At 36.1% G+C, this 22,565-nt stretch overlaps 1 protein-coding gene across 12 annotated transcripts in view; it reads right to left on the reverse strand.

The window, feature by feature from the left end:
• The window catches only part of Tp63 (tumor protein p63), a 213,115-nt gene that overhangs the window by 72,771 nt on the left and 117,779 nt on the right, over nt 1-22,565 (reverse strand). For 6 of the 12 annotated variants that reach the window (XM_020153947.2, XM_020153946.2, XM_074073539.1 and 3 more), the window contains exons 1-2: nt 19,961-20,151; nt 1,368-1,622 (exon numbers count right to left, since the gene is read on the reverse strand). In XM_020153947.2, coding sequence (XP_020009536.1) covers nt 1,368-1,622; nt 19,961-20,002 — 297 coding nt within the window. In that variant the 5' untranslated portion in view covers nt 20,003-20,151. Of the gene's footprint in view, nt 1-1,367; nt 1,623-19,960; nt 20,152-22,565 lie in introns of those variants that run through there. The other 6 variants (XM_074073543.1, XM_020153945.2, XM_074073544.1 and 3 more) reach the window with 2 other exon arrangements.

The raw sequence follows: 22,565 nt of genomic DNA on the forward strand, positions 1-22,565 counted from the left end.
TAGATAGAGATTCCCAATCTTTATTGTGAGAGAATTTACTTCTAGAAGAGAGGGACTTTGAGTGATGATAGTTTGGGATTGTACTGAATTTTCAAACAGATTTTAAGATGTCTGGATGGGGAGGTGGTAAAGGAGAAAAAGTGATCTGGTGTTGTACTTACACCAAGCTTTATCCCCATGGTTCTTGAATGATTTTAGAAGGAAGGGAAGTGATTATTCATTTGGTGGCTTCAACAAGGCCATCTTTCCTTCAGATAAGCACACTCATAATACAGTGGACCCTGGACTCAGTAAAAGAAAGAAGTAACTGTTATCCTTGAAGATTAGTGATTCTGAATGTGTGTTTGGTGACCACTCTCCTAAGACAGATATGTGCCATTTATAAAATGGTTATTGCAGTGGGTCTTTGATAAAATATTACTTAGATCAATCAACCAACTATTTAAGGCCTATAAACTCTTATCTTTACTCACCTGCTGGTATCTACGTCTCCAGAATTATGACTACAAATGAGACTAAAGATTATGACATAATTATTAAGTATCACAGGGAGAAAAAAATCCGGTTTTAAACTAACACTTCTACTTTATGATAAAAATAAGAGTCATGACATATTTGTTTCTCAAACCATGAATGGAAAGCAGCATAATAAAATTAGTGCTTACACAATTTGGGAACATTCTGTTGTAGCTCATATATGTGAGCTTCCTTCATGCTATAGTGCACTGTAAAATAAACTGTGAAACAGAATAGAGATTCTAAATTTTTGAAAAATATGTGCATGCATTCTTAGAAAAGGTTTATATATATGCATATATGTGTGTATAAAATACATCAATAAATTATGATTCATGTTATAGAATCTACATGTATAAGCATATTAGCTTAATAAACGGAATTTTGTTTTGATTTTCTCACATCGCATTATTATGTTTGAAATCTCTTCTTGAAGTGACTTTTACCCTTTTACAATAAGGAGACTGGTAAAAGGAGCTGTAAACAGACATCCTACTTTCATTGGCATAACGCTTTACTTATGTTTTCCTGAATATTTGCACACAAAGGACCTCGTAACTGTGAAGCAGGCAAGAAAACACAGACTGAAATCTCTAGGAGCTGGCTCCAATGTGGGCATTTGGTTCCGAGACCCAGAGCGGCCTTTCCCATTAAATGGCATTCTGTGTGTCATTCTTGTGTGTATTCTCTCTCCGCTCCCTCTCTCTCCCTCTCTCTCTCTCATTGCTGAATAGTTGTGAAGTATTCAAAGGCACATTTCCCATCACTGAACAGGAAATGTCCACACATTGAAGGGAGGCGGGGAAACCCCTGCAAGGTGGAGCTCATGGCACGTGCCCCCGCGCCCTTACCGTCCAGGTGGCCGACTTGGCGGTGCTGGACTGCTGGAAGGACACGTCGAAGCTGTGCGGGCCCGGGTAGTCGGTGTTGGAAGGGATAGCGGGCGATGGCGAGAGGGCGTCGAAGGTGGAGCTGGGCTGCGCGTAGGGCGAGGGCGCCGTGACGCTGTTCTGTGCGTGGTCTGTGTTGTAGGGACTGGTGGACGAGGAGCCGTTCTGAATCTGCTGGTCCATGCTGTTCAGGAGCCCCAGGTTTGTGTACTGTGGCTGCAAGGACACCCAGAAACCCAACATTAGCCATTAAACCTCTAGCCCGGTGCCCCATAGAAGACAGCACTTGGCGCATACATGCTACAGAAATGGGTGGACTACAGGTCTGAGACAATTCACATGCAAAGTAAAATCAGCAGTTTGTGATACACATGACCACCAAGTCTGCTGTGAATGACCCTCACATCACACAGCTCTTATGGCTGCCTTTGGTGACTGGCATCCTGAGGAGGTTTGAAGGTAGAACACATGTTACTCGTAAACGAGGCATCAAATGTCCAGTACTTGGGAGCTGCTTAGAAATTCTTCAAAATAAATAAATACTCTGTTATTTCTTTTTTCTTTAGTATTCCGAATGAGAAAGACGACTTGATAGATTTAAGAGGGCTTAAGCGTCAAGTTTTTGTATATATGGGACAAAACCAGATGACCTTCAAAATCACTCTTTGCCTTCACTCTAAATTCTGTCCAAGAGTTTCACACTGCTTGGAGCGGGAATGACTAGTAGGGTGTTCAATGGTTGATTTAGTTGTTTTACTTTATTGAGACAGGGTTCTTACTATGTTGTCCATGCTGCCCTCAGATCCTGCTGCCTCAGCCTTGCCTCTTTAGTAGTAGCAGTTCAGTCCTAAACCCTCCACCTGGCTTCAACTATAAATTTTTATAGGTAACATACTTGGGTTAATAACCATGTTTAACCTGGTTTGGTATTTAAAAATGTGCTTTCATTTTCTTTGTAGCAGTTTATTCTTTTTTCTACAGTAGAACACATAAGAGTAAATGAAATACCAACTAGTTATGAAAAAAATTCTCTTCTTGATATAATTCAGAAGTATATTAGCTCATGTAGCTCCATCTGCCAGATGCTTTTATGTCTTCTGTGTGAATGTGCCTGAGCACTGAGTAAGTACTCATAAGATGTTTATGGGAAGAATGAATTCGTTTCTTCCCATTTTACCTGCAAAATAACTTCACTCGATTTCTACCAGAAAGAAAGAACAATCTGCCCAAGCATCAGCTAATAAACAAAAAAGAAATTTTGAAACTGGCTCCTTTTGTTCTGAGTCCAGGGCCCTGTCCAGGCCTCACAACCAACAGCCCAGCAGCTAAGTCATTCTATAGCTTCTCCTGAACCTGAATCAAACAGTACGCATTTCCAGGAAGAGCAACAAGTCTAGAGTAGTTTTCCCTTCGTGAAACCTCCTAACAGGGAAGTAACATTTTCTCTTCAAGCCAATGAAGGAAAAAGGAGGGTAAGAATCAAAAGCACAAAGAGAAAGTGTTCATATTTTATAAAGGGAGCAAGTGGCCTGGCTTTTCTATTGAAATCTAACTCTAGGAGACCCAGGTTAAGGAAAACTATTAAGAACAAAGAAAGAAAATATTTCACAAAGAAATAGAGGCTTGGAACACTTTCTAATTTTAAACTTTAAGTTTAATGAAATTATTTTATCCAACTTTCATTTTTCTTCATGGGGAGGAGAAAGAGTAGGCCATTCCATTCAGTCCAGAGAGCATCTGTCTAGATGTTAACAGCCCATTGCATTACATTCGTGCATTCACATTCCACTGCCCGTTTGCTCTGCAAATAACTATCAATCTCTTTACACTTATCCCCATGCTGACAAGAGCAGCTGTTTGTCTCGCCTTTTCTCCCCTCTGCCTTCTATAGTTCCTACCCTCTGCTATTCTCATTCAGCTTCAGCTCCTGACAGGTATGGCAAAAACTACAGGTAGACAACTAGGGGAGTTAAAAAAAAAAAGAAAAGAAAACCCGAGGCCAAGGCTGGTACAAATGTGTTTACACCCTTGGCTGAACTAAAGCTCCTAGGTATCTAAGCCTGAAGCAACAGCCGGGGAAGGGGACTGAAAAGATCCTATTTGTGTTCAAGTTAAGGGTCAGTATACAAAGCACTCCTGAATGTCCTGTAAGAATCAGATAATGCCTGCAAAGGCACGTGCTTCCCTACAGCAGCACAATTAGGGAGGCAGCCGTCCCTGACAAAAAGGACAAAGAAACTGGCTGAACACTTTCTTGCAGGCAGTAAAATGACTGTTGGGCACCTCTGCCTCCTCCTCCTCCTCCTCCTCCTTCTTCTCCTCCTCCTCCTCCTTGCTACACAGAAGGAACTTCAGCTAATTGTGGGCTTGGATGAGAACAAAGAAACACAGGGCCCTTTGAATTTTTTAAACCCAGTATATGTAAAGAGAAAAGTTTGGGGCCCAGCTTTAAAAAGCCAGTGAGCAAACACTCATTGATTCACCAAAGATTTAAGAGAAAGGGAAATTCCATTTATTAAGGAGTCACAAAGGAGACCCCTGCGTTTGCAGTAAGACTGACATGTTGGATGGTAACAAAAAAGCAGAAACTGGGTTCTAAAACTCATTGATAACATGGAGGGCATTGATGAATTTACTTTCAAGTGCCACGTTTTAACATTCTGTTCAGTTCCAGAGAAAATAATGTACTCAAAACCAACAAAATTCGTTCCTAATGCTATGACTCAGTTCATTTAACATATCGAACTAGATTTCTCCATGTTGGACAAAAAATCCAAAAAATCTTGATTATTCAAGATAAAAATTGGAAAATATATTTCAATTTAAAGTCTTTCTAAATTATACTTTAAAGTAATAGAACCCAAGTAAAATAACTCAATTTTTTTAAATCATAAAACAGCACTACTAGTCTAATGTAAATCATAAAACAGCATTACTTAGTCTAATGTAAACACAAACAACAAATAAAAACATCAAAGCCTGCAATAGAAAATCACTCATTAGAAGCTAATTTAAAAAATTTTTTTTCAAAGGTTCTTACTTGCTTATTTCTTTGATTTAAAGAGAGATTGCATGTGTTCGTAGAGTATGTTTGGAGGCCAAGGGCAGACTAACAAAGCCAAGAAGAGCAAGTGTTACCCAGATGGACAGGAAAATAATTTGCAATGCTCAGTATAAAATGGTAACAGAGGGCCTTCTGATCGTAAACTATTAAGAATTCTTTAAGTGATGATAGCATAGCATTATGGAAAGCACAGAACCCTTTTGACCCTGTGTGACTTATGCACAGATTACATGGCCATGATCTAGCCCTCTCCCAGGCCGATGTGAATAATATGTGTCCCCTATTTCCCATCAAAGCCAAACTAGAAGAAAGGAACAGTACTGTCTCTTACTTTACTGTCAGTCATTTCATAACACAGAGAGAAGAAACATGTTTGCTGGAATGCTAATGTACTGCTTATTGACAACGACAAGTAAAACAGTGTCAGAGATTAGAACATGGTATTTTCATATCAGTTACAAACACTGCCCTTGGAAGAACTCTTTTGGTTCCTAGGTCCCATGTGGGTCTTGTATAACAAAGGTTATTAGAGTATTTGAAATAAAATAGGAAGTAGATTCTCTCTTTCTAATCACAAGGTACCTTGATCTCCAAATAACTTTAACATACTCTGCACATGTACAAATAATGAGTGAATAAATGACAATATTATCCCATTATAAATGAAAGATGAGGCAGTTTTCTGCCCACAAAATATAAAGATAAAAATGAACACAATTTGTCTTATAACTATTATAAACCAATTTCCTCTGATTTTAAACAGGTGCTTTATTTCCAAAAGAATTAGATTTTTGGAATAGTAGACTCTTTGCTGGACTGTGGAATATTGCTAGTTTTGAAAATGGAACATATTCAAGTTCATCACAGACTATCTGATCTTTCTACAAAAAGGAAGAAGCACAGCTTGGTGACAGGGACTTAACATACCTCAGGTCATCACAGAACATCCTTAGAATATTCTGAAGCATGGAGCAGGGCTGGTAAGTATAGAAATGTGCAGGGCTGAATTACAAGACCTTTGCTTTCACCAAGAGGGAAAAACAAATATAACTATCAATTCCTAAAGGAGGGAAAAGTGTTTACTTACTTTTATTTTTTTCTTCTTTCATAAGTCTTTTTGCATTCTCATAGCCACCTACAAACTCTGGCCTATTTCCCCACTGAAGTTCAATTCAGATGCCAGTAATTAATGTGGCAATAGAATACTCAATTTTTCTCTGCATGATCTTTTAGATGTCCTGAGAATACAGTCTCTATAGTTTCATTTCATTTTTCTTTCCTGGACTATATGGACTTACAATGATCATGAATTCTGAGTATATTATGGACCTGCATTTTCTTCAATAATACTATATTGATATATTGCTGAAACAAAGCTCAATATTAAATACCAGGATTTATACTTATGTAAAGCTGATTATTTGATTACATTCATATGAAACAACTGTTTATTTTTGCAGTACTAGAGATTGACCCCCAACAACTCTAGAATGCTAGGCTTGAGTCAAACCCATATCCCTAAAATAATTTTATCATGAGAAAACAATTCCAATCAAGTTATCTGACAAGTGTAATGTGAGTAGGGGCTTAAGTATAAAAATCTCTCCCTACTGATTTGTCTATCTAAGACAGCTATCACATTATAACTTCTCTTTCCCAAATATTACTATATGTACTAGCTACTTTAAACCATGTGGTAGTAGTATCCAACTACTATTGGCAAGAGATTCATAAAAGTGAGAATGGGAACTAAATCAGGGATAAGAGAGATTTCTGTTGGAATATATAGTTATAATTTAGTCCAGCATGGTGGTTCAGGTATGTAATCCTGGCAATGTGAGAGGATGATGCAGGAGAACTGTGAGTTCAAGTCCATCCTGGTCTACAACAGCAGGTTCTAGTATAGCCTGAGCTACATAGGAAGAGCCTGTCTAAATAAATAAATAAATTCCATAATTTATTTACCTCAAATCAAATGGACCCTTGTTACAGGAAACAATAACTTGCTGAAATTTCATTTGGGAGAAACTGTATTTATAATCCTGCTGAGTGACATTCTTTGTCATTCCTTATGCTCCTGTGTGGATTCTAGAATTCAAGAGAACTCTGAACTTAGACTTGGTGATGTGAGGTCTAAATCCCAGCATTGACACTAACGTGTTGTATACCCCTAAGCAGTGCAGCTGAACAACTTGAACCTGAGCTTCCTGTAAGGTAAAATCTGTGCGAAATTGAGGAGAGTGAATCCAATGATGGAATGAGGTTATGCAGTTCTATCATTCTGCTACCTCCTCTGTGAAGCTGTTCTAAAATATTGCCATGAGACCATTTCAAAACATTTTCATCAGATAACTGCTTTTTCTTTATAGAGATTTCCCTGACCAAACCTAAATATCTGAAATGTCTCAGGCAGCATGGATAATTTCCTCAACTGGTATAACCTTTCACCTCAGGATTCATGGAGGGGCATTTGTGAACATTCTACAACCCCTCCTGGGAAAAGAAAACAGTTTCTCTATGACCCTGACTTTACAAAGCTTTCATTGGATTATACTTTGCCAGGCAGTACCACACTTTCATCCCTTAATATCAGCAGGACAGTTGATTTTTCAACAAACATTGCCTAAGGGAGAAATACTTGTCATTTTTAAGTCTTCTACCACCTGCCCCACCTCAAAGAATAATAGTTTGTTTTATGCTAGAATTAAACACAATTAATTTAAAGCACTTCATTTGAGGTCGAGAAGATATTTATATTCTAAGTTAGAGTACCATCTTTCTACCTTAAAAATGTATATTTGTCACATTTTTCTGAAAACTAAATCATTTTAAATATAAAATATTTCACTTCTTTTGTCTTCTTAAATAATCCTAAAAAGTGAATGCTTAGAAATAAAATATACCCACATGTAATAATGAGCAAATGTAACAATAAAGAATTTAAACACACACAAAGCTACATAGAATGGAGGCAGAAAGTTGGCTAGAATGTTTTATGATCTGACATAAAGTGATAAGATTCCCAGAGGGCTAAGATTCCATAATGTCAGAGAGAGAGCCCTAAAAGCGCCAACTGGCAGGGGAGACAAACAAATACAATGTTGGCTGGTCAAGTGGACAGAAATGTCAACAAATATCACACATGGCATTTGAAAAGACAGGAAATAGGAAACATATTAAGATAAAACATGATCTAAATATAGCTAAATTAAAATGTACAGAGCTCAATTAAGGAGAAATAAATTTTAAATTATACGACTTTAGTAAGTACTCCCTTCTAGTAATCAGGACAAATAAGCAAAATAAAAATGGTGAGGAATCTCTAATCTGAAAGAAACTGACATGGTTTAACGGAAAGCAGATGTATATAATTCTAATACTCTATAATTGTCAATCCACAAAGTAGAGAAAAATACTCAGCTTCAGTTCATTAAAATCAAAAGCTATTTATTAAAGGATAAGCAAAAAATATATTTGAGGACATTTTCTCTATTTTATCTCTTGAGGACATCTGCAGCAGCTAGTTGTTTTACAAGCATCTACTTTGTACATATGGTAATGTTAAGAGAAAAAAGTCCACAGTAATAAAAATCATTAATGAAAGTTAAATCATCTATATGGAAAATACACCTCAGTGATTTTTGAAGCTCAGCAGCAATGTTATGTTCATTTAAAAAAGTTTAACATATTAAAAAATGGTTATTTTGATGGACTGTGAAAGTGACTGAAGCGGTAGAGCACATGCCTAATAAGTGGCAGGCCCTATGTTCATTTCCTAGTACTGCAAAATTAGTCATAATAATTCTGATAGTGTACCTGTCTAATCTATACCAGAAGTTATAACATTAAAAAAAAGGGTGATTAAATGTGATTAAAATTTAATCACAGGAGAGGTTCTGTTCACCCATAAATGAGATAGAAGACATCAGTTTCAATAAAATAAGGATGAACATCAGGGTAAAAAACATCTACATACAAACGCTCTACGAAAGTAGTATTAGCGATTACAACCACTATTATTATTACTCCACATGCTTATTATATGCCTTATAATATTCAACTGCATTTCCTGCATTTAATTCTCACAAGATAGGTGGCATTATCGTATCATATTTCATACATATTTTATAGATAAGGAAACTATAGCTCACAAGATTAAATAATTTGCCCATGGTAGCAACAAGAGCCAAAATGCAAAACCAGTATATCTGGCTCAATAGTCCACTTTAGTAGTCTTCATTCTGATTACCCATGATTAAGAGTCATTCAAATGTCTGCCTGGAATTTTCACCTAAAAGTTACATTCAAGGAAAGCACACCTATTTTATATCTAAAGATTGTTTTCTGCCCATTAAAAACAGGATGTAAAACATTACCCATTATGTAATGTGTGTAATTGTGAATATTTAGGGACCCACCTCCTTGGTGCTACAACCAGAAAACACTCCAAATTTCCTCATGTCACTCTCAAGTGTGAGTCCCATTCTCTTAGAATAAAGGCCCATGGTCTTTAAAATGGCCTGGGAAGAACTATTTGAATTTCTCCTTTAGCAAACAGTTCTTCCTTCAGTTTTTCAAAGGTGAACTCCTTCTGTCCTCAAGCCTTTGGAGATCCCAACTGCTCCCAATTCATCACATACCTTTCAACTTCAGGTCATCTGCCAGGCGCCATCTCTCATTGCCCAAGTAGACCCTTGACGTCTGTTTTACATTTTCATAGCACTTTCCTTTTATATCATATAATCATACTTGAAATCAACTTGTATAAACATTTTTGAATACTGGTCTTCTCTGTTAGACAATAAATTTATGTGAGATCATAGCTGGCATATTTAATACTAGATCCCTGGTACCTAGACCAGTGTTTGTGACACAGTAGTGTTCAGTAAACAGTACTTTAAGAATAAATGTGAAACACTTTGAAATAAAAATCACTTTCAGAAAGTATCTCTTTTAGTATGGCATTGGCTTGGTTTGGTTTTGCTTTTCATCCTGAAGCAAGTGTGTATCTACGGTAGATTTATCTCTTTTAGGTACTGCTGCCAGGTGAACATTACAGCATATCCCCAAGTAATCTCTGTGACCTTTACTTTATGTTATGCTTTGTCTGTTAGCTGGGAACTGTGCTTTCAGCTTCAGCTTTGATGGGAACTAGTAGCAGAATAGCCAGTATTGTCACTCATGATGCAGTGAGTAATACTTGGAGCCTCACACCTAGCTGCAAAGTTTATTAATGGGCTCCTACTTCCTTAAAATGAATACATACATATTCTTGTGCCAAGGCAGTATTTTTACCTGATCATCTAGATTTTGTTTCTAATGTATCTAGGTCAGCAGTAAGAATCCAAATCTTTGTGGTCATGTCATTATTCACTTCCTACTGGTGCCAATTATGGACAAATGCAGGTTGCTTTGAAAGAAACCACCTGGAAACTAACTTAGAGTAAGACATTTAGTTTCTGATAGATAGGCCACAAAATGGGCCCCTCCCTGTATAATTTCCATGATTTTTTGCCCAGTTAGCCAAATTCAGTTGAGAATAATGACATAATTAATGGCTTACAAATGTATGTTTTGAGGAACTAAGATTGTGGCTTATCAAACGTACAAACCATTTCTTGGAAATGATATAAATTCATGACTTCATTTTCCAGACTTTATAATACATACTCACAAGCCAAAACAGAAGCCTTCCTTTGCAAAAAGAGAAAAACTAAAGATTGAAACAAGGGGCATACTACTTAGCTTTATTATTCAATATGCATTCAAATGAAGCACAATTTCATGAGTTCTAATTTGCTTTATTTATTTATTTTTGTGGTAACGGGGGTTGAACTAGGGGACTCACACATGCTAGGCAAATCCTTTACCACTGAGCTACACCACAAGTCCCCTAATTTACTTTTGTTTGTCAAATACTCTGATTGCCACATATTTTTATTATATTTGATGTACACTTTTCAGTGATTTGTTGAGCTTAGTAATTAGACATGGCAACTTCCATAACATTGGAATGTTCTTTTAAGCTGTCACTTTTAATTGCAAAATAAAACGAAGGTTTGCAGCTATAAGGAAGACATGCTTTACTCTGAAGAGGCCTTTATCTATTCATTTCATTCTGTTTACCCCACTATAAAAGTATCAATCAATCAATTTAATAATTTCAATAGCTCATTAGTGTCTTTGATCAAAACAAAAAAAGCAGGGACACTATGTTTAAGAGTGAAATGATTTCAAAACTTCTCAGACATCCTTTAGTAATAAGACCATAGAAAATAAAAAGGGACCAGTGTTTGCCAATCATCAAGCTTATTCACCCAGATCAACCCACCCACCTCTCTTGTGATGCCTGAGAGACATGTAGGGGACAGATTAAGTCAAGAGAACAGTGTGAAAGCAAGTAAACACTTTTAAAAGTGATTGCAATGCAAGATAAAAATCTAATCTGTTCAGTTGCTTTTTTAGAAATCAAACACATTCTCTATCCTGTAGGTAATCAATTATGTGAAAGCAGCATACTCTTCAGACTATTTACCTGTTAGAATTCAACTCATTTCTTACTTAGGAAATTACCCCTCTTTTAAACTTTCTTGCCACTTGGAAGTATAATAGAAATAACACTGGAGTCACTTAAACTAAACAAAACAAAAAAAAACACCTTGCATGATTTTGAGGAAAACCATATGATTTGGATACCTGCAGAATGTATAGGTAAACAAGACTTGTGTAATGTGTGGAATGAGTTTACTTTTTGCACAGGTCAGCTACAAATAGCCATTCAAGTATATACCATATTTCTATCTGAAGATACTACTTCAAGCCATAGCAACAGATGCCTTTACCCATGACATTGAGGGAATACTATTTAGATGGCCCTGTGAAGGATACAGAAATAAATACAAAATATTTTCAGGAGCCTTCAGTTTAGAGACAGGGTTAAGGCATCTTGCCCTCATAGAGAGGATGAGTTCAGAGGATGGAGGCCTTATGCTAAATGGGGGGATTTGAGAAACTTTTGAGACTTCAGAAAAGCCTTAATGACTGAAAAGGACTTGACCTGGAAATAAATATTTGGGTGTGGGTATGCTGGGTATAGAAAAAAGGCAGAAAAAGAGTCCTCTCTGAAATCTCTCCACTCTTTTAGCCTTTCAAACACTTAGAGATTTCCCAGACCTAAGGCTTAGAAGAGCTTCCTACCTCACCCAGCATTATAACTTGTGTGTGTGTGTGTTTTGTGGTGTCCTCCACCTTAGTTGCACATGGTCTATTGAAAAGTAATCAAGCCATTCCCAAAACATCTATGTTACCCCTTTGAGAAGGTAATGGTTTCCCTTTTAATTCTGATTCCATCAATACAGTGACACTAATCCAGACTGATTTGGGTAAAGAGGGTACAGTCCCCATTGTCTCTGTGATCTGAGAAAGAATAAACTTGAAGCTCTCTGCTTCAAGGGAAATGGCCCCTTTGGGTATTTTGCACAAGATTAAAAGGAAAAATAAAGTGCTTATGCCTAGTTCTGTCCAAAGCAAGCTTACTTTGGGGGGGTGGCAATTCTCGAAGTGGTATTACACTAAACTGCACCTATTAGTGGCTTTCATACCAATAAGAAAGTAGAACTATTTCTTTTGTAGTGTTTCCAGAATAGCTGACAAGAGTGTTTCACAAATTTCAGCCTCTGGCAACACACCACAGACTGACTCAAAAATCCCTCTTTCAGTTTTCATAAGGATTTTTTTTTTTACAGTTAAGAGACACAGATAAGATGCAATTCATATTACAAGTTTTGCATAAAATAGTACTTTATGTTCTACACATCTACAGTAAAATTCCAAAAACATTTTATTCTCAGTAATTACCCTACCTAACCCCAATATGTGGTTTTATATTAACCCTAGTTGCTAACTTTTAAATTGACAGATGAATATTATCTGGGGGAGCCATCCCAACTCAAGTTGACATGCAGTCCAATTTTACTTTGTCTTAGGAAAAGAAACTTGAACTGTTTCATTTAAAAATAACAGTCATTACCAAACATGAAACAAACTTAGAAATAAAATAGATTTCTATAATTTTTGGCAGAAAATGGACAGAAATGCTTTCTGAATGGTATAGATATGCTATATTATAAGATCAAATAAGACAATCAAATGTGGAGAAGTATAATGTGCTTTTTCTGAAGTATGAAGACATTTCACTTAATTATTTTTTCTTCAAAGGAGTATATATTGATGTGGTATTTTGCAAAGAGTTAAAAGTGGGACAATCATATGTTAAGGTTATATATGTATAAAATCTACTTTGTACAGGTAGATTAGATTGGTAAGGAAGAGAAAGAAATGAGATGCAAGTTTGGATGGTGTACCATTGAAGGCAGAGCTGATTTCTCCCTTCTACCCCCTCTCTTTGCCTTTAAATCAAGTCAGCAAATCCTCTACCACTACTTATACACCCAACGCCTGGCCTCACCTGACCTACATTTGCCCTCTTCAGATATCTACATTTTCTTCCTGGTTGAGATGGAAGTGATGAAGGAGGTTATAGAAGAATAGAATATTAAAGAATATCTCCTCCTAATATTCGCCTTCAAATATTAAGTCTTTAATGTGTATTATTGTTCCAAATTTGCAAATACTAATGGCGGAGATTTTGATATCTGGGATAATATGGTCTTAATTTGTTTCTGGTTTTATTTCCTTTAGTGGGGTTGTTTGTTTTTTAAATGAGCCATTTGTGTTTCTTACTGCTCTATTATTTCCCACTTGGGATTCACATTTTGAACAAATTTCATACTTAGTATATTCTTTTACACATTTAGCTCTGGAATTGCTATTTGCATTTGGAGCAGTGACCAGAGAAAAAGGCTTTCTTGTCCTGGATCTAAGATGTCTAATATATAAAATTAACTCCTAATTAACATAGAGAATCACTCTAAATTTTGCTCTTGGCTTTAACTTTAGAATGTAATTACCAAGACTCTATAACGGCTAAGATACCGTCTCTCTCTAAGGATCTGTAACAAATAATTCTCAACTTCTTAGAGGCCAAGCAATCTTTTGGGTTCTTTTTTCTCACTGCAGCACCCCACTTATGACCCCTAGAGCATGTAGTCAAACTTTTGAATGTCACATTCTGAATACTGTTCATGCCTTTAAAACATACAAAGGTACTGGTACAAAATGAGATAAAAGCCATTACCATATTTTCTTGCTGTTTCTATGAAATCTTTCCATTTTGTCATAAATATTAAATGTACATCAATGGTGTGATCAAAACATACTCTTTTCAAGTTAATATACCATGTTTCTTCATCTGACATGATATAGTTCTTCCTTATATTTTCATTAGTTTTTCTACCCTCTATCAGAATTACCATCTTTCCCTCTGTTCTTGGCTAAATACTGGCCCTCTAACTATGTGAAATATTATGTTGATTTTGAACAGTTTAAACTCTTTAAGACCCTTTAGTGACTCTTATCAATCTGTCTTATACTGGAGTCATTTATAAGAACCTTATGTATGTTCTAGGATGGTGAATTCCTGAGGCTTGTCGCTACTATACCTTACTCATTTCTGCTTTTTTCATGGTGCCTATCAAAATGTCTATACTTAATTAGCTTTCAATCAGTGTTGGGTTGTAAGGAAATGCTTTTTTAGTGGAAAAAAATAGCCTACATAGTTTTGTGGCTATTTTATCAAAACCATTGAATCTGGTTTATAGGTAAAATTTTACTACTTTTTCATTTTGTGGTGGTATATTGGGGAAGAGAATGTAAAACAAATCTTTATTTTTAGAGTAATTGAATAATGTTCTAACCAGGATACTTTTGAAAGTGAAAGGGGGTGATATTAACAATTATGCTGGAATAATTGGCATACCTATGGACAAACCAAGACCAACAGCTCCCAATTTGCCTATGTCAGGGGTCCCAGCTATAAACCAATTCGGGAAATGTCATAATGAAACTCCCTGCATAGTTACCTTAAACAATAAAAATGTCTTTTTTTCAAAAACAAATGACAGAAAACTAAAAGCAGTCCTGTCTGGGGATTGGTACCAGTGGGAGGAGGGAGGATATAAGAAAAGGGTGAAGGAGGGCGAATATGTGAATGTAGTGAAAATATTATGTATGAAAATGAAAAAATGAGACCTGTTGAAACTACTCTAAAAAGGGGAGAAGTGGATAAAAGAGAACGATGCAGAGGGTGAATTTAACTAAAATATATTTTAAGCACTTTTTTGAATGTCACAATGTACCCCTAGTAAAACAATGATATGTTAAAAACATGTTTTTAAAAAAACAGAGTTATGGGGAAAGGAGACATGAATCAAATGAGACCTTAGAAACAGCCCATTCTTACTTTTACAAAGGTTTCAGGGAAGTGACAGATATTCTTGCAAAACAGGCAGCCAAGCTGTGAGATGGATAAATGCATTTTTATACTTCTAAGCAATCCAGCACACAGCCATTTATCCTGCTCAAGAGCTCTCTAGCAGAGCTCCAATTACACCACTCCTCTTCAGAACCCTTCCATGGCTTGTCATGGCCACTATATTAAACACATTCTCCTCTCAGTCCTATGGCCCTTTCTGAGCCACTGTCTCTTACATGTCTAAATTTATTCCCTAATTATCTCATACTTTCAATTCCATCTGAACTATTTGACACTTCTGAATGCACCAACCATTTCCTCAACTCTTAGCCTTTGTTGCTATTGTTTCACCTAAAATCCTCTATCCCTTTGTAGGACTTGGGAACTTTTCCCTTTCATTTTAAGTACAGCTGTATCTTATATACACATGTGGGATTTCTTGATCTTCTTATTAGGGACTCTCTTCTTCTTTAACACTTCATATTATCTTGCTCACATTTTTCACATGGCACTTAAGATCTGGCCTGTTTTATAACTGCATGTTTATATATAATTGGCTCATTCTCCCAATGAACTATATACTTCTCTGTGTCAGAATTAATTTCACCCATTTTTAGATCTGATGTACCATCATATATGTAATTAATGCTTCATAAACATCTCTTTGAAAAGAATAAGCCAGACTTTTTTAACCTATGTTTCTTCTTTTCAATACTACTTTTAATGAATATTGACAAAGTGCAACTCAACTAAATGTAGACATGAAAATTATAAAGTCTTTAGAGAAGTAGTACATGAATAAGCCATACCTCACTATCTCCTTGTGCCTCCAAATTTGTTCTTGAGATTAGGAATAAGATTAACTTCTGGGTCTACTGTCTCATCTCGACACTTAAATACACTGTCTTTTAGACCCCAGATGTACTACCCTCCTAGACACCCTATAACTTCCATTGAATTGGCACTGTAAAATAATGTATCAGCCATCCAACCCTTCTTCTCACCAGATATCAAAACAAAATGGGAGTCCACTGCATTTTGAAAGATTTTCCTCTCCAAAACATTAAGACTTTTATGGAAATTATAAAAATAATTACAAAGTAACTGAGTTGTCTTTTAGTTAGCTGTGCTCATCTTTCTTATTTATGGACATAAAACAATTAGAAATTAAAAACATTCAACAGGTGAAAAGAGTTTAATTTGACAATTGTAGACTGAAGGAAAAAAAATTTTTTTAACCTATGCCTCTCTTTCCTAGGGGCTCATGTCCCATCCTAACCAATCATACTCACATCAAAGAAAGCTAGAGTACATTTGTGGCAACATATTTCTCAACCATTTGACCCATGTCCTTCCTTGATAAAGAAAATTTCATGGCTTCAGATATATACTCTCTTGATAGGCAGAATACAGAATCTAAATTCTCTCTATGGTCATATCTAAGAAAGTTTTAACAATGTTGTGTTCAGAATATATTTAGCATGAAGAAAGAGAAGCCAGTCCTCTTTTGGTTGCTATAGATATTCCAGCCATCCATTCATGTTTCCTATTCCCCTCCACCCTTGTTGAGGATCAGTGCTCTTCTAAAAAACAAACCAAACCAAACATATTTTCCTTTATCTAGATAAATGAAAAGTGATTTATTATCACCAAATCACTTTTCCAATAGTAGGAAAGGAAGGTATGATCTATGATCTGCGATCTAAGATCTCTTTCTCCCAGTCCCCTCTGGGTTCCAGGGCACCCAACTGGAAAACAAGTAGTGCAGTCTAATGCCACAGTATGGAGTAAGGGATGCAGCCTGGCTGACACCTGAATTCAACCTGCAGCTTCTCCTTCTCAACCACTGTTTTTTTTCCCCCCTAAGAGATTAAACATCTTAGAAGCATTCCGTGGCAAAGCTTAAGATCTTATTTTTGTTAACTATTAAGAGAAAAATCCACTCTTACTTAAAACACTTCAACAGGTAGAAACAGATCTGGGATGGGAAAGATTGTTTCCCCTGAACATGCAGGCCCAAGGGTCAACTAAATGACAATGACCTGTACTCTGACAGCCCAGACTGCTACCTCAGCAGTTTTCTTCTTGCAGTCATCTAGCTTGCACACCTTTCTGGATTCTGGAGCATGTAGTATGAACTACAAATGCCCTCTAGAGTGTATTATTCTCTCCTTAGAATTAAGGAGAAAAATATTAATAAATTAAACTCAGTCATATACATATAGCTCTCTCAAATATAAAAAGATAACTCACTAACTCTGATTTATAAAATGAAGTATTTTAGTATATTAACCTTGAATTCGGTTTAGTATTATAATTCTTCCACTAAATTGCCTTTCCTTCTTCATCTAAAATCCCCGGATGAGGAACTTTAGTAAAGATCATTTTCTAAAATGGAGTTTGAGACTCCATTTGTCTACATGCATATGAGAGAGAGAGAGAGAGAGAGAGAGAGAGAGAGAGAGAGAGAGAAGAGAAGAGAAGAGAAGGGAGGGAAGGGAAGGGAAGGGAAGGGAAGGGAAGGGAAGGGAAGGGAAGGGAAGGGAAGAGAAGGAAGCCAGTCATCTTTTGGGCAAAAAAGTTGAATTAAAACTCTGTGAAGAAGCTCCTTTCTTTTGAGGCTTTCTTTCTACAAGTCTCTGAGATGGTTCCAAGCCTGGCACCAGGTAGAGGAGTTTGCTTGAGGCTCTCCATTGTCACCCAAGGGTAGAAGAACCTTGATTCCTGCCTGTTACATCTTGTCTATGCTCTCCTCCCTTCCGGACCCTTTCCTATTCATTAACAGCTTCCTCGAGTCCAGCTCTGCTTGAGGGGAAATAACTGGAAAGTTGTGAAAAAGGAAGTAGAGAAGGAATGCTGCTCTTATACTGTTTTAGAGTTAGCAGCGCAAAGAGATTTCCAGCAAATTTAACTAAAAAATTATTTGAAGTCAGAGAATATAATTTTCATTCTCATTGGAAGTTCTATGTCCTTTTTATTCATAATCTATGGAACTTTTAACAATCCTTGTGTGGTAATAGCAGATTGCTATTTCTGTTTTAGCAGCTACTAATAAATATGACTCCCCAAACCTTATGACTCTTGAATTTAATTTCAGTATTGTCAGGGCAATGTGGACCAAGGTTTTCATAACTTGTGTAGAAGTGCATTTTAGAGTCTAGAGAGGACTAGATATTAAAGCAGAATCCTAAACATAAAAGAAAGGTGATTTAAATAAAATGGGGAAACAGCCATAAAGTTGTAACACAGTCTACACACTGGTGGAAAATATGAAAGTCATACAGTAAGTGAAAAAAGATACAGGAAGGTAGGAATGTTCAGCCATATTTTGTCAAGGATTTCTTCCATGTACCTCAGCAACATTCCAATAGAAAACAGACAAGTGCTGCCTTTTGAACTCCTGACCACACATTCACCCAGGGTTTTTGCAAACCAGTGTAAAGGTATTTTCTTTCAGTATGAGGATGACATATTCTTATACACAAATGACTCTTTTGCCTCTAATAAAGACAATAATTCCTACAAATATCTTCTAATCAAGATGGATGTACAGTTCTTTTCTTTCAGGACATTATATTTCACTAAAAAATAATCATTTCTTTCCACAGACATTTTTCTCATAAATATCTCTGAACCACCTTTTGTCCTCTTTAATTCTTAGACCCACATGGTTATACTGTATACTGCTTAGAAGTACCATATAAAATAGCTCATGAACAAAGACAAAGTCAGATATGATACGACAGAGGGATCATTTCTTAATGATAGACTGAACAAAATTGGATACAATAGAAACAATAAGATAATCATAAGTTACTTCTATTTTAAAAAATTCACTTGCTAACATTTTAAGCTAACTTTTAATATTAAAGCAAAACAAGAAACTCAAGTTTCTCTACTAAGGACAAGCAAGACTGCTGCTTGAATGTTTTAAAGGAAAATAGGCACTTCCTTTTCCTTCTTTAGATAACTCGATATTTCCCCTGTTATATTTATACAGTTCAGGTGTCTAGACAATAGCATGGTCAATACGATAGTGCTGGCCCTGCTATGTTGCCCTTTGCTCGGTCTTCCTCTTGCGGTCTGCACTGAGTACTATACGTTTTGTTTTGACTTTTAAGGAGCTTGATTTGAGTACTCTAGCCTACTTTTCCAAGCATTCACCTGCAAGCATTTCTATCTGAAACACTGAATAACCAGCCACCCCCCCACCACCATCTGATTAGTGTCAACACAGCTGCCCTATTCGGAGGAATGTAAACTAATATTGTTGCTAAACCTCCCTCAACTTTAGGAAACTTCCTCAAAGCCTTACAGTCAGTCTCTTCAGCAGGTTTTTTTTTCCCCCTTTATCTCTTTACTCAGTGATTAAAATCCCTAAGTCAAATTTGTTAAGTCTGAGACAGTCCCAAGCCTGGCTCTGGGAACTTAAATAAAATCTTGAAAGCTATAATGTGCATTTACATGCATGCATAAATTGTTATTAATTTATTGCCTGAAATAACTGTATTTGTCATTACACAGTAAACATCCAAGTCCATCACCAGATAATATGGACATTATTCAAGTCTATTCAGGATTTAAATGGGTCTGTGGATTTATGTAATTCAAATCAAAGATGCCTTTTTAAAAAATCTGATTATTTTAAAAAATAAATATTTGCTTTTAGGATGAAGCCTGGATATAGAAACTGAGCTACAAAGTTAAGACACAATCAACGAATATGTCTCACTGGTACACGAATACCCATTAGAAGGGTCATTCCAATATATCTGGCAGAATGTGACCTGCTTTCACAGTCAATTTTCATAAAAAGTGATTATACAGACTCCTAGATATTGAGTTTCTTCAAGTACAGAATGTCACCCAGGAGTTTTCTTGTTCCCTTTTCTCCTACTATTTCATCTTCTACTTTAAAAAAAAAAAAAAAAGTAAAAAACAATGAAAGAGAAAAGAAAATCTCAGTCACCAAGAAAATATTAAAAGGAGATTCTTATATACAATTTGCAAAAACATTACGCTAGGTGACCAAGAACACAAATATGTTAAGTTTTTACTTAAAAAACTAAAAAATGAAAAAGCATCTCTAAATGGAGTGCTAAAGTCTAAAATCCTTACCTCACTAAATTGAGTCTGGGCATTGTTTTCCAGGTACAACATGTTAGCTGTAAGATTGATCAATGCTGCTGTCCTCTCTTCTGGTTCCAGGATTTTGTCAACCCCCCCACCCCCTCTGAGACCCTTACAGTATGAATCTACCAAGAAGATAACAGAAGTCAGGTCCCTCTCTCTCTTTCTCTCTCTGTACATATTGTAAGGTTCCCTAATATATACCCAACCATAGGCATGAGGGGCGGGACTCTTCTCTTTACCTGTCCAATCCATCAACTTCCACCTGGACTCCTCCACTCCAATGGAGTGAGGCCTCTCCCATCTCATTAAGTAGTTAGAATTCCTTATCACCAATCTTTAAAAGAAAAAGGGGAAAAAAAACACAGGAGAGAGACAGACAGGTAAAACTTTCCCTGTCTCTTTCATAAGAAAGTGCACTCTCTCTTAAAAACAAAACAAAATCTCCCCAAACAAACCTACTACCACCACTACCACCTACAGAAGGTATTTCAGAAAGTTGTTTTTAAACTTTGCTCTTGAAAAGTAAAACGACAGAGAAAGTTTTTGGAAGTTTTTTGTTAATGTTGTTTTGTTTTTTAACTAGATTTGGGATTTCAAGAAAGATTACACAAAGTTAGAAATTGGGGGAAATACTTGAATCTATTGTTGTATTTCCTCAATAAAAAAATCAGTAATATACTGCCTGATGGCTGAAATCTATCCAACCTATTTTCCCCAGATAAGTGTCAGTGGTTTCATACCAAGCAATGCCAACATCAGCCACCTGATGTTTTAGAGCACGTTTCAATAACAATTTAAACCATTGGACCTTGCTAACCTTTCTGTAAAGACAAAAATTCATATTATGTAAAGTAAATAGAAATCCTGGGAAATATATCCATTTAAAAAACTGCTCTGTTTGAATATTTATTTTTTTCTACTTCATTATACACCATGTTTATTAAGGCTCAAAGATAATATTTCCTGTAAATGGGTAGTTGATTATTTTACATGATGTTTCTATTTAACTGATTAGTAGAGTACATCAAAATGCATGACAATTATGCCTTAAAATGAATTTGCATAAATACATAAGAGGAGTCAGGTATAATCTGACCTTGGTTACCACAACTTAGTGAAGATGAAATGCAACCTGATGGTTACGTGACTCAGTAAAATACTCTTTCATTTATTGCTGAGTACTCAAAATTCAGTTAGAATTCCATCAGGAATTCTTCCATCAGGAAGCCAGATCCCTCTGTTCTGCCTTAAAGTTACAACTTCCTAAGATTATTATGAGTGGATATTTAGATTTCTTCTAAAGTTTAGAAAATAAGAAGATTAGAGTAAAATTAGAAACCAGAATAGATTAATATATAAATTTCAGAAATAAAGTTTGCAAATACGTTCATGACTTTGGATTTGCCTCCTCTTTATTTCCACTTTGGCATCCATAAAATGCCAGAATATAAAAGACGATGTGGTCATTGAAGTGAATGTTACTTTAAGCAAGTCATGAATTGCTGGCAATAATGCCTTTTATTTAAAAAAAAAAAAAAAAAACTCCCATAATAGAATTTGATCTCAAATATCTAAAAATTGGATACTTCTACATTACAAATTTATGTCACACAATATATTTTATTTTTGTTTTTGTGGTACTGGCATTTTGAACTCAGGGCCTTGCATTTGCTAGGCAGGTGCTCTAATACCTGAAACACCCCAGTTCTCAATTCTTCACTCAAATATTAGGAAGAATAACTCTTTTATTCCTGCAATTAACCAAATGAACAATAGGTATAAGACAAACAAACACTTACAAAATACAGCATGATTATTTGTACCATTTATTTCAATTTTATAAGCATTTACAGGTTAAGTGACAGTAGTGGAAGGCAGATGGTTGCTTCCAGTGATTCAAAACCTTGGATCATCCTGAGACTCATCCAAGGTGCTTTTTTAAAACAGGTACATGGACTGGCCCCCAGCTCTACTGAATCCAACAACTGGAGGTTCTAATACCTGTTAGGCAGTCCTGAATGAACCACATTTCGGAATGAATGCTCTGAGTAGAGCTTTTAGCACAACTTTCCAAAAGGCTGTTACCATACTGGATTTTTTTTTTATACAGTATAAAAATGGGATAGTGTAGCCATTTGAACCACTAAATCTAGGACTGAAGATCTCAAGTGTTGATGATATGCAACCAAAGGTAAAGAAACGTCATCTTTCACAAAGTTAAAAGATTCCCTGCAGAACTAATAAATGAAAAAGACAAATGCCTTCTTTATATCATGCTGAGGTGGTCAGTATGAATAAATCTGAACTATAGTCTCAATCTAACACATATGTGCCAAGATTCTGGACAAAATCTAAGACAATTTATGTCTATTATGGCTACTTGAGAACTTTGGGAAGTTGAGGAAAAATGCCCTGGGTTGGGAGTTAGGAGATATGGGCTGTGTTCCCAGGACTGTCTTTAGCTAGCTCTCTGCCCCAGGGGTAAGTTACTTAACCACTCTGGATTCAGATTCCTTATTTGTGAAATGAGAGAGCAGCAGAACTAAATGATTTCTAAAGACCATTACAAAGTGAAGAGTCTATGTCCTTG

This window comes from Castor canadensis, chromosome 5 (assembly GCF_047511655.1).
Source record: "Castor canadensis chromosome 5, mCasCan1.hap1v2, whole genome shotgun sequence".
In the NCBI taxonomy this organism is placed as follows: domain Eukaryota; kingdom Metazoa; phylum Chordata; class Mammalia; order Rodentia; family Castoridae; genus Castor; species Castor canadensis.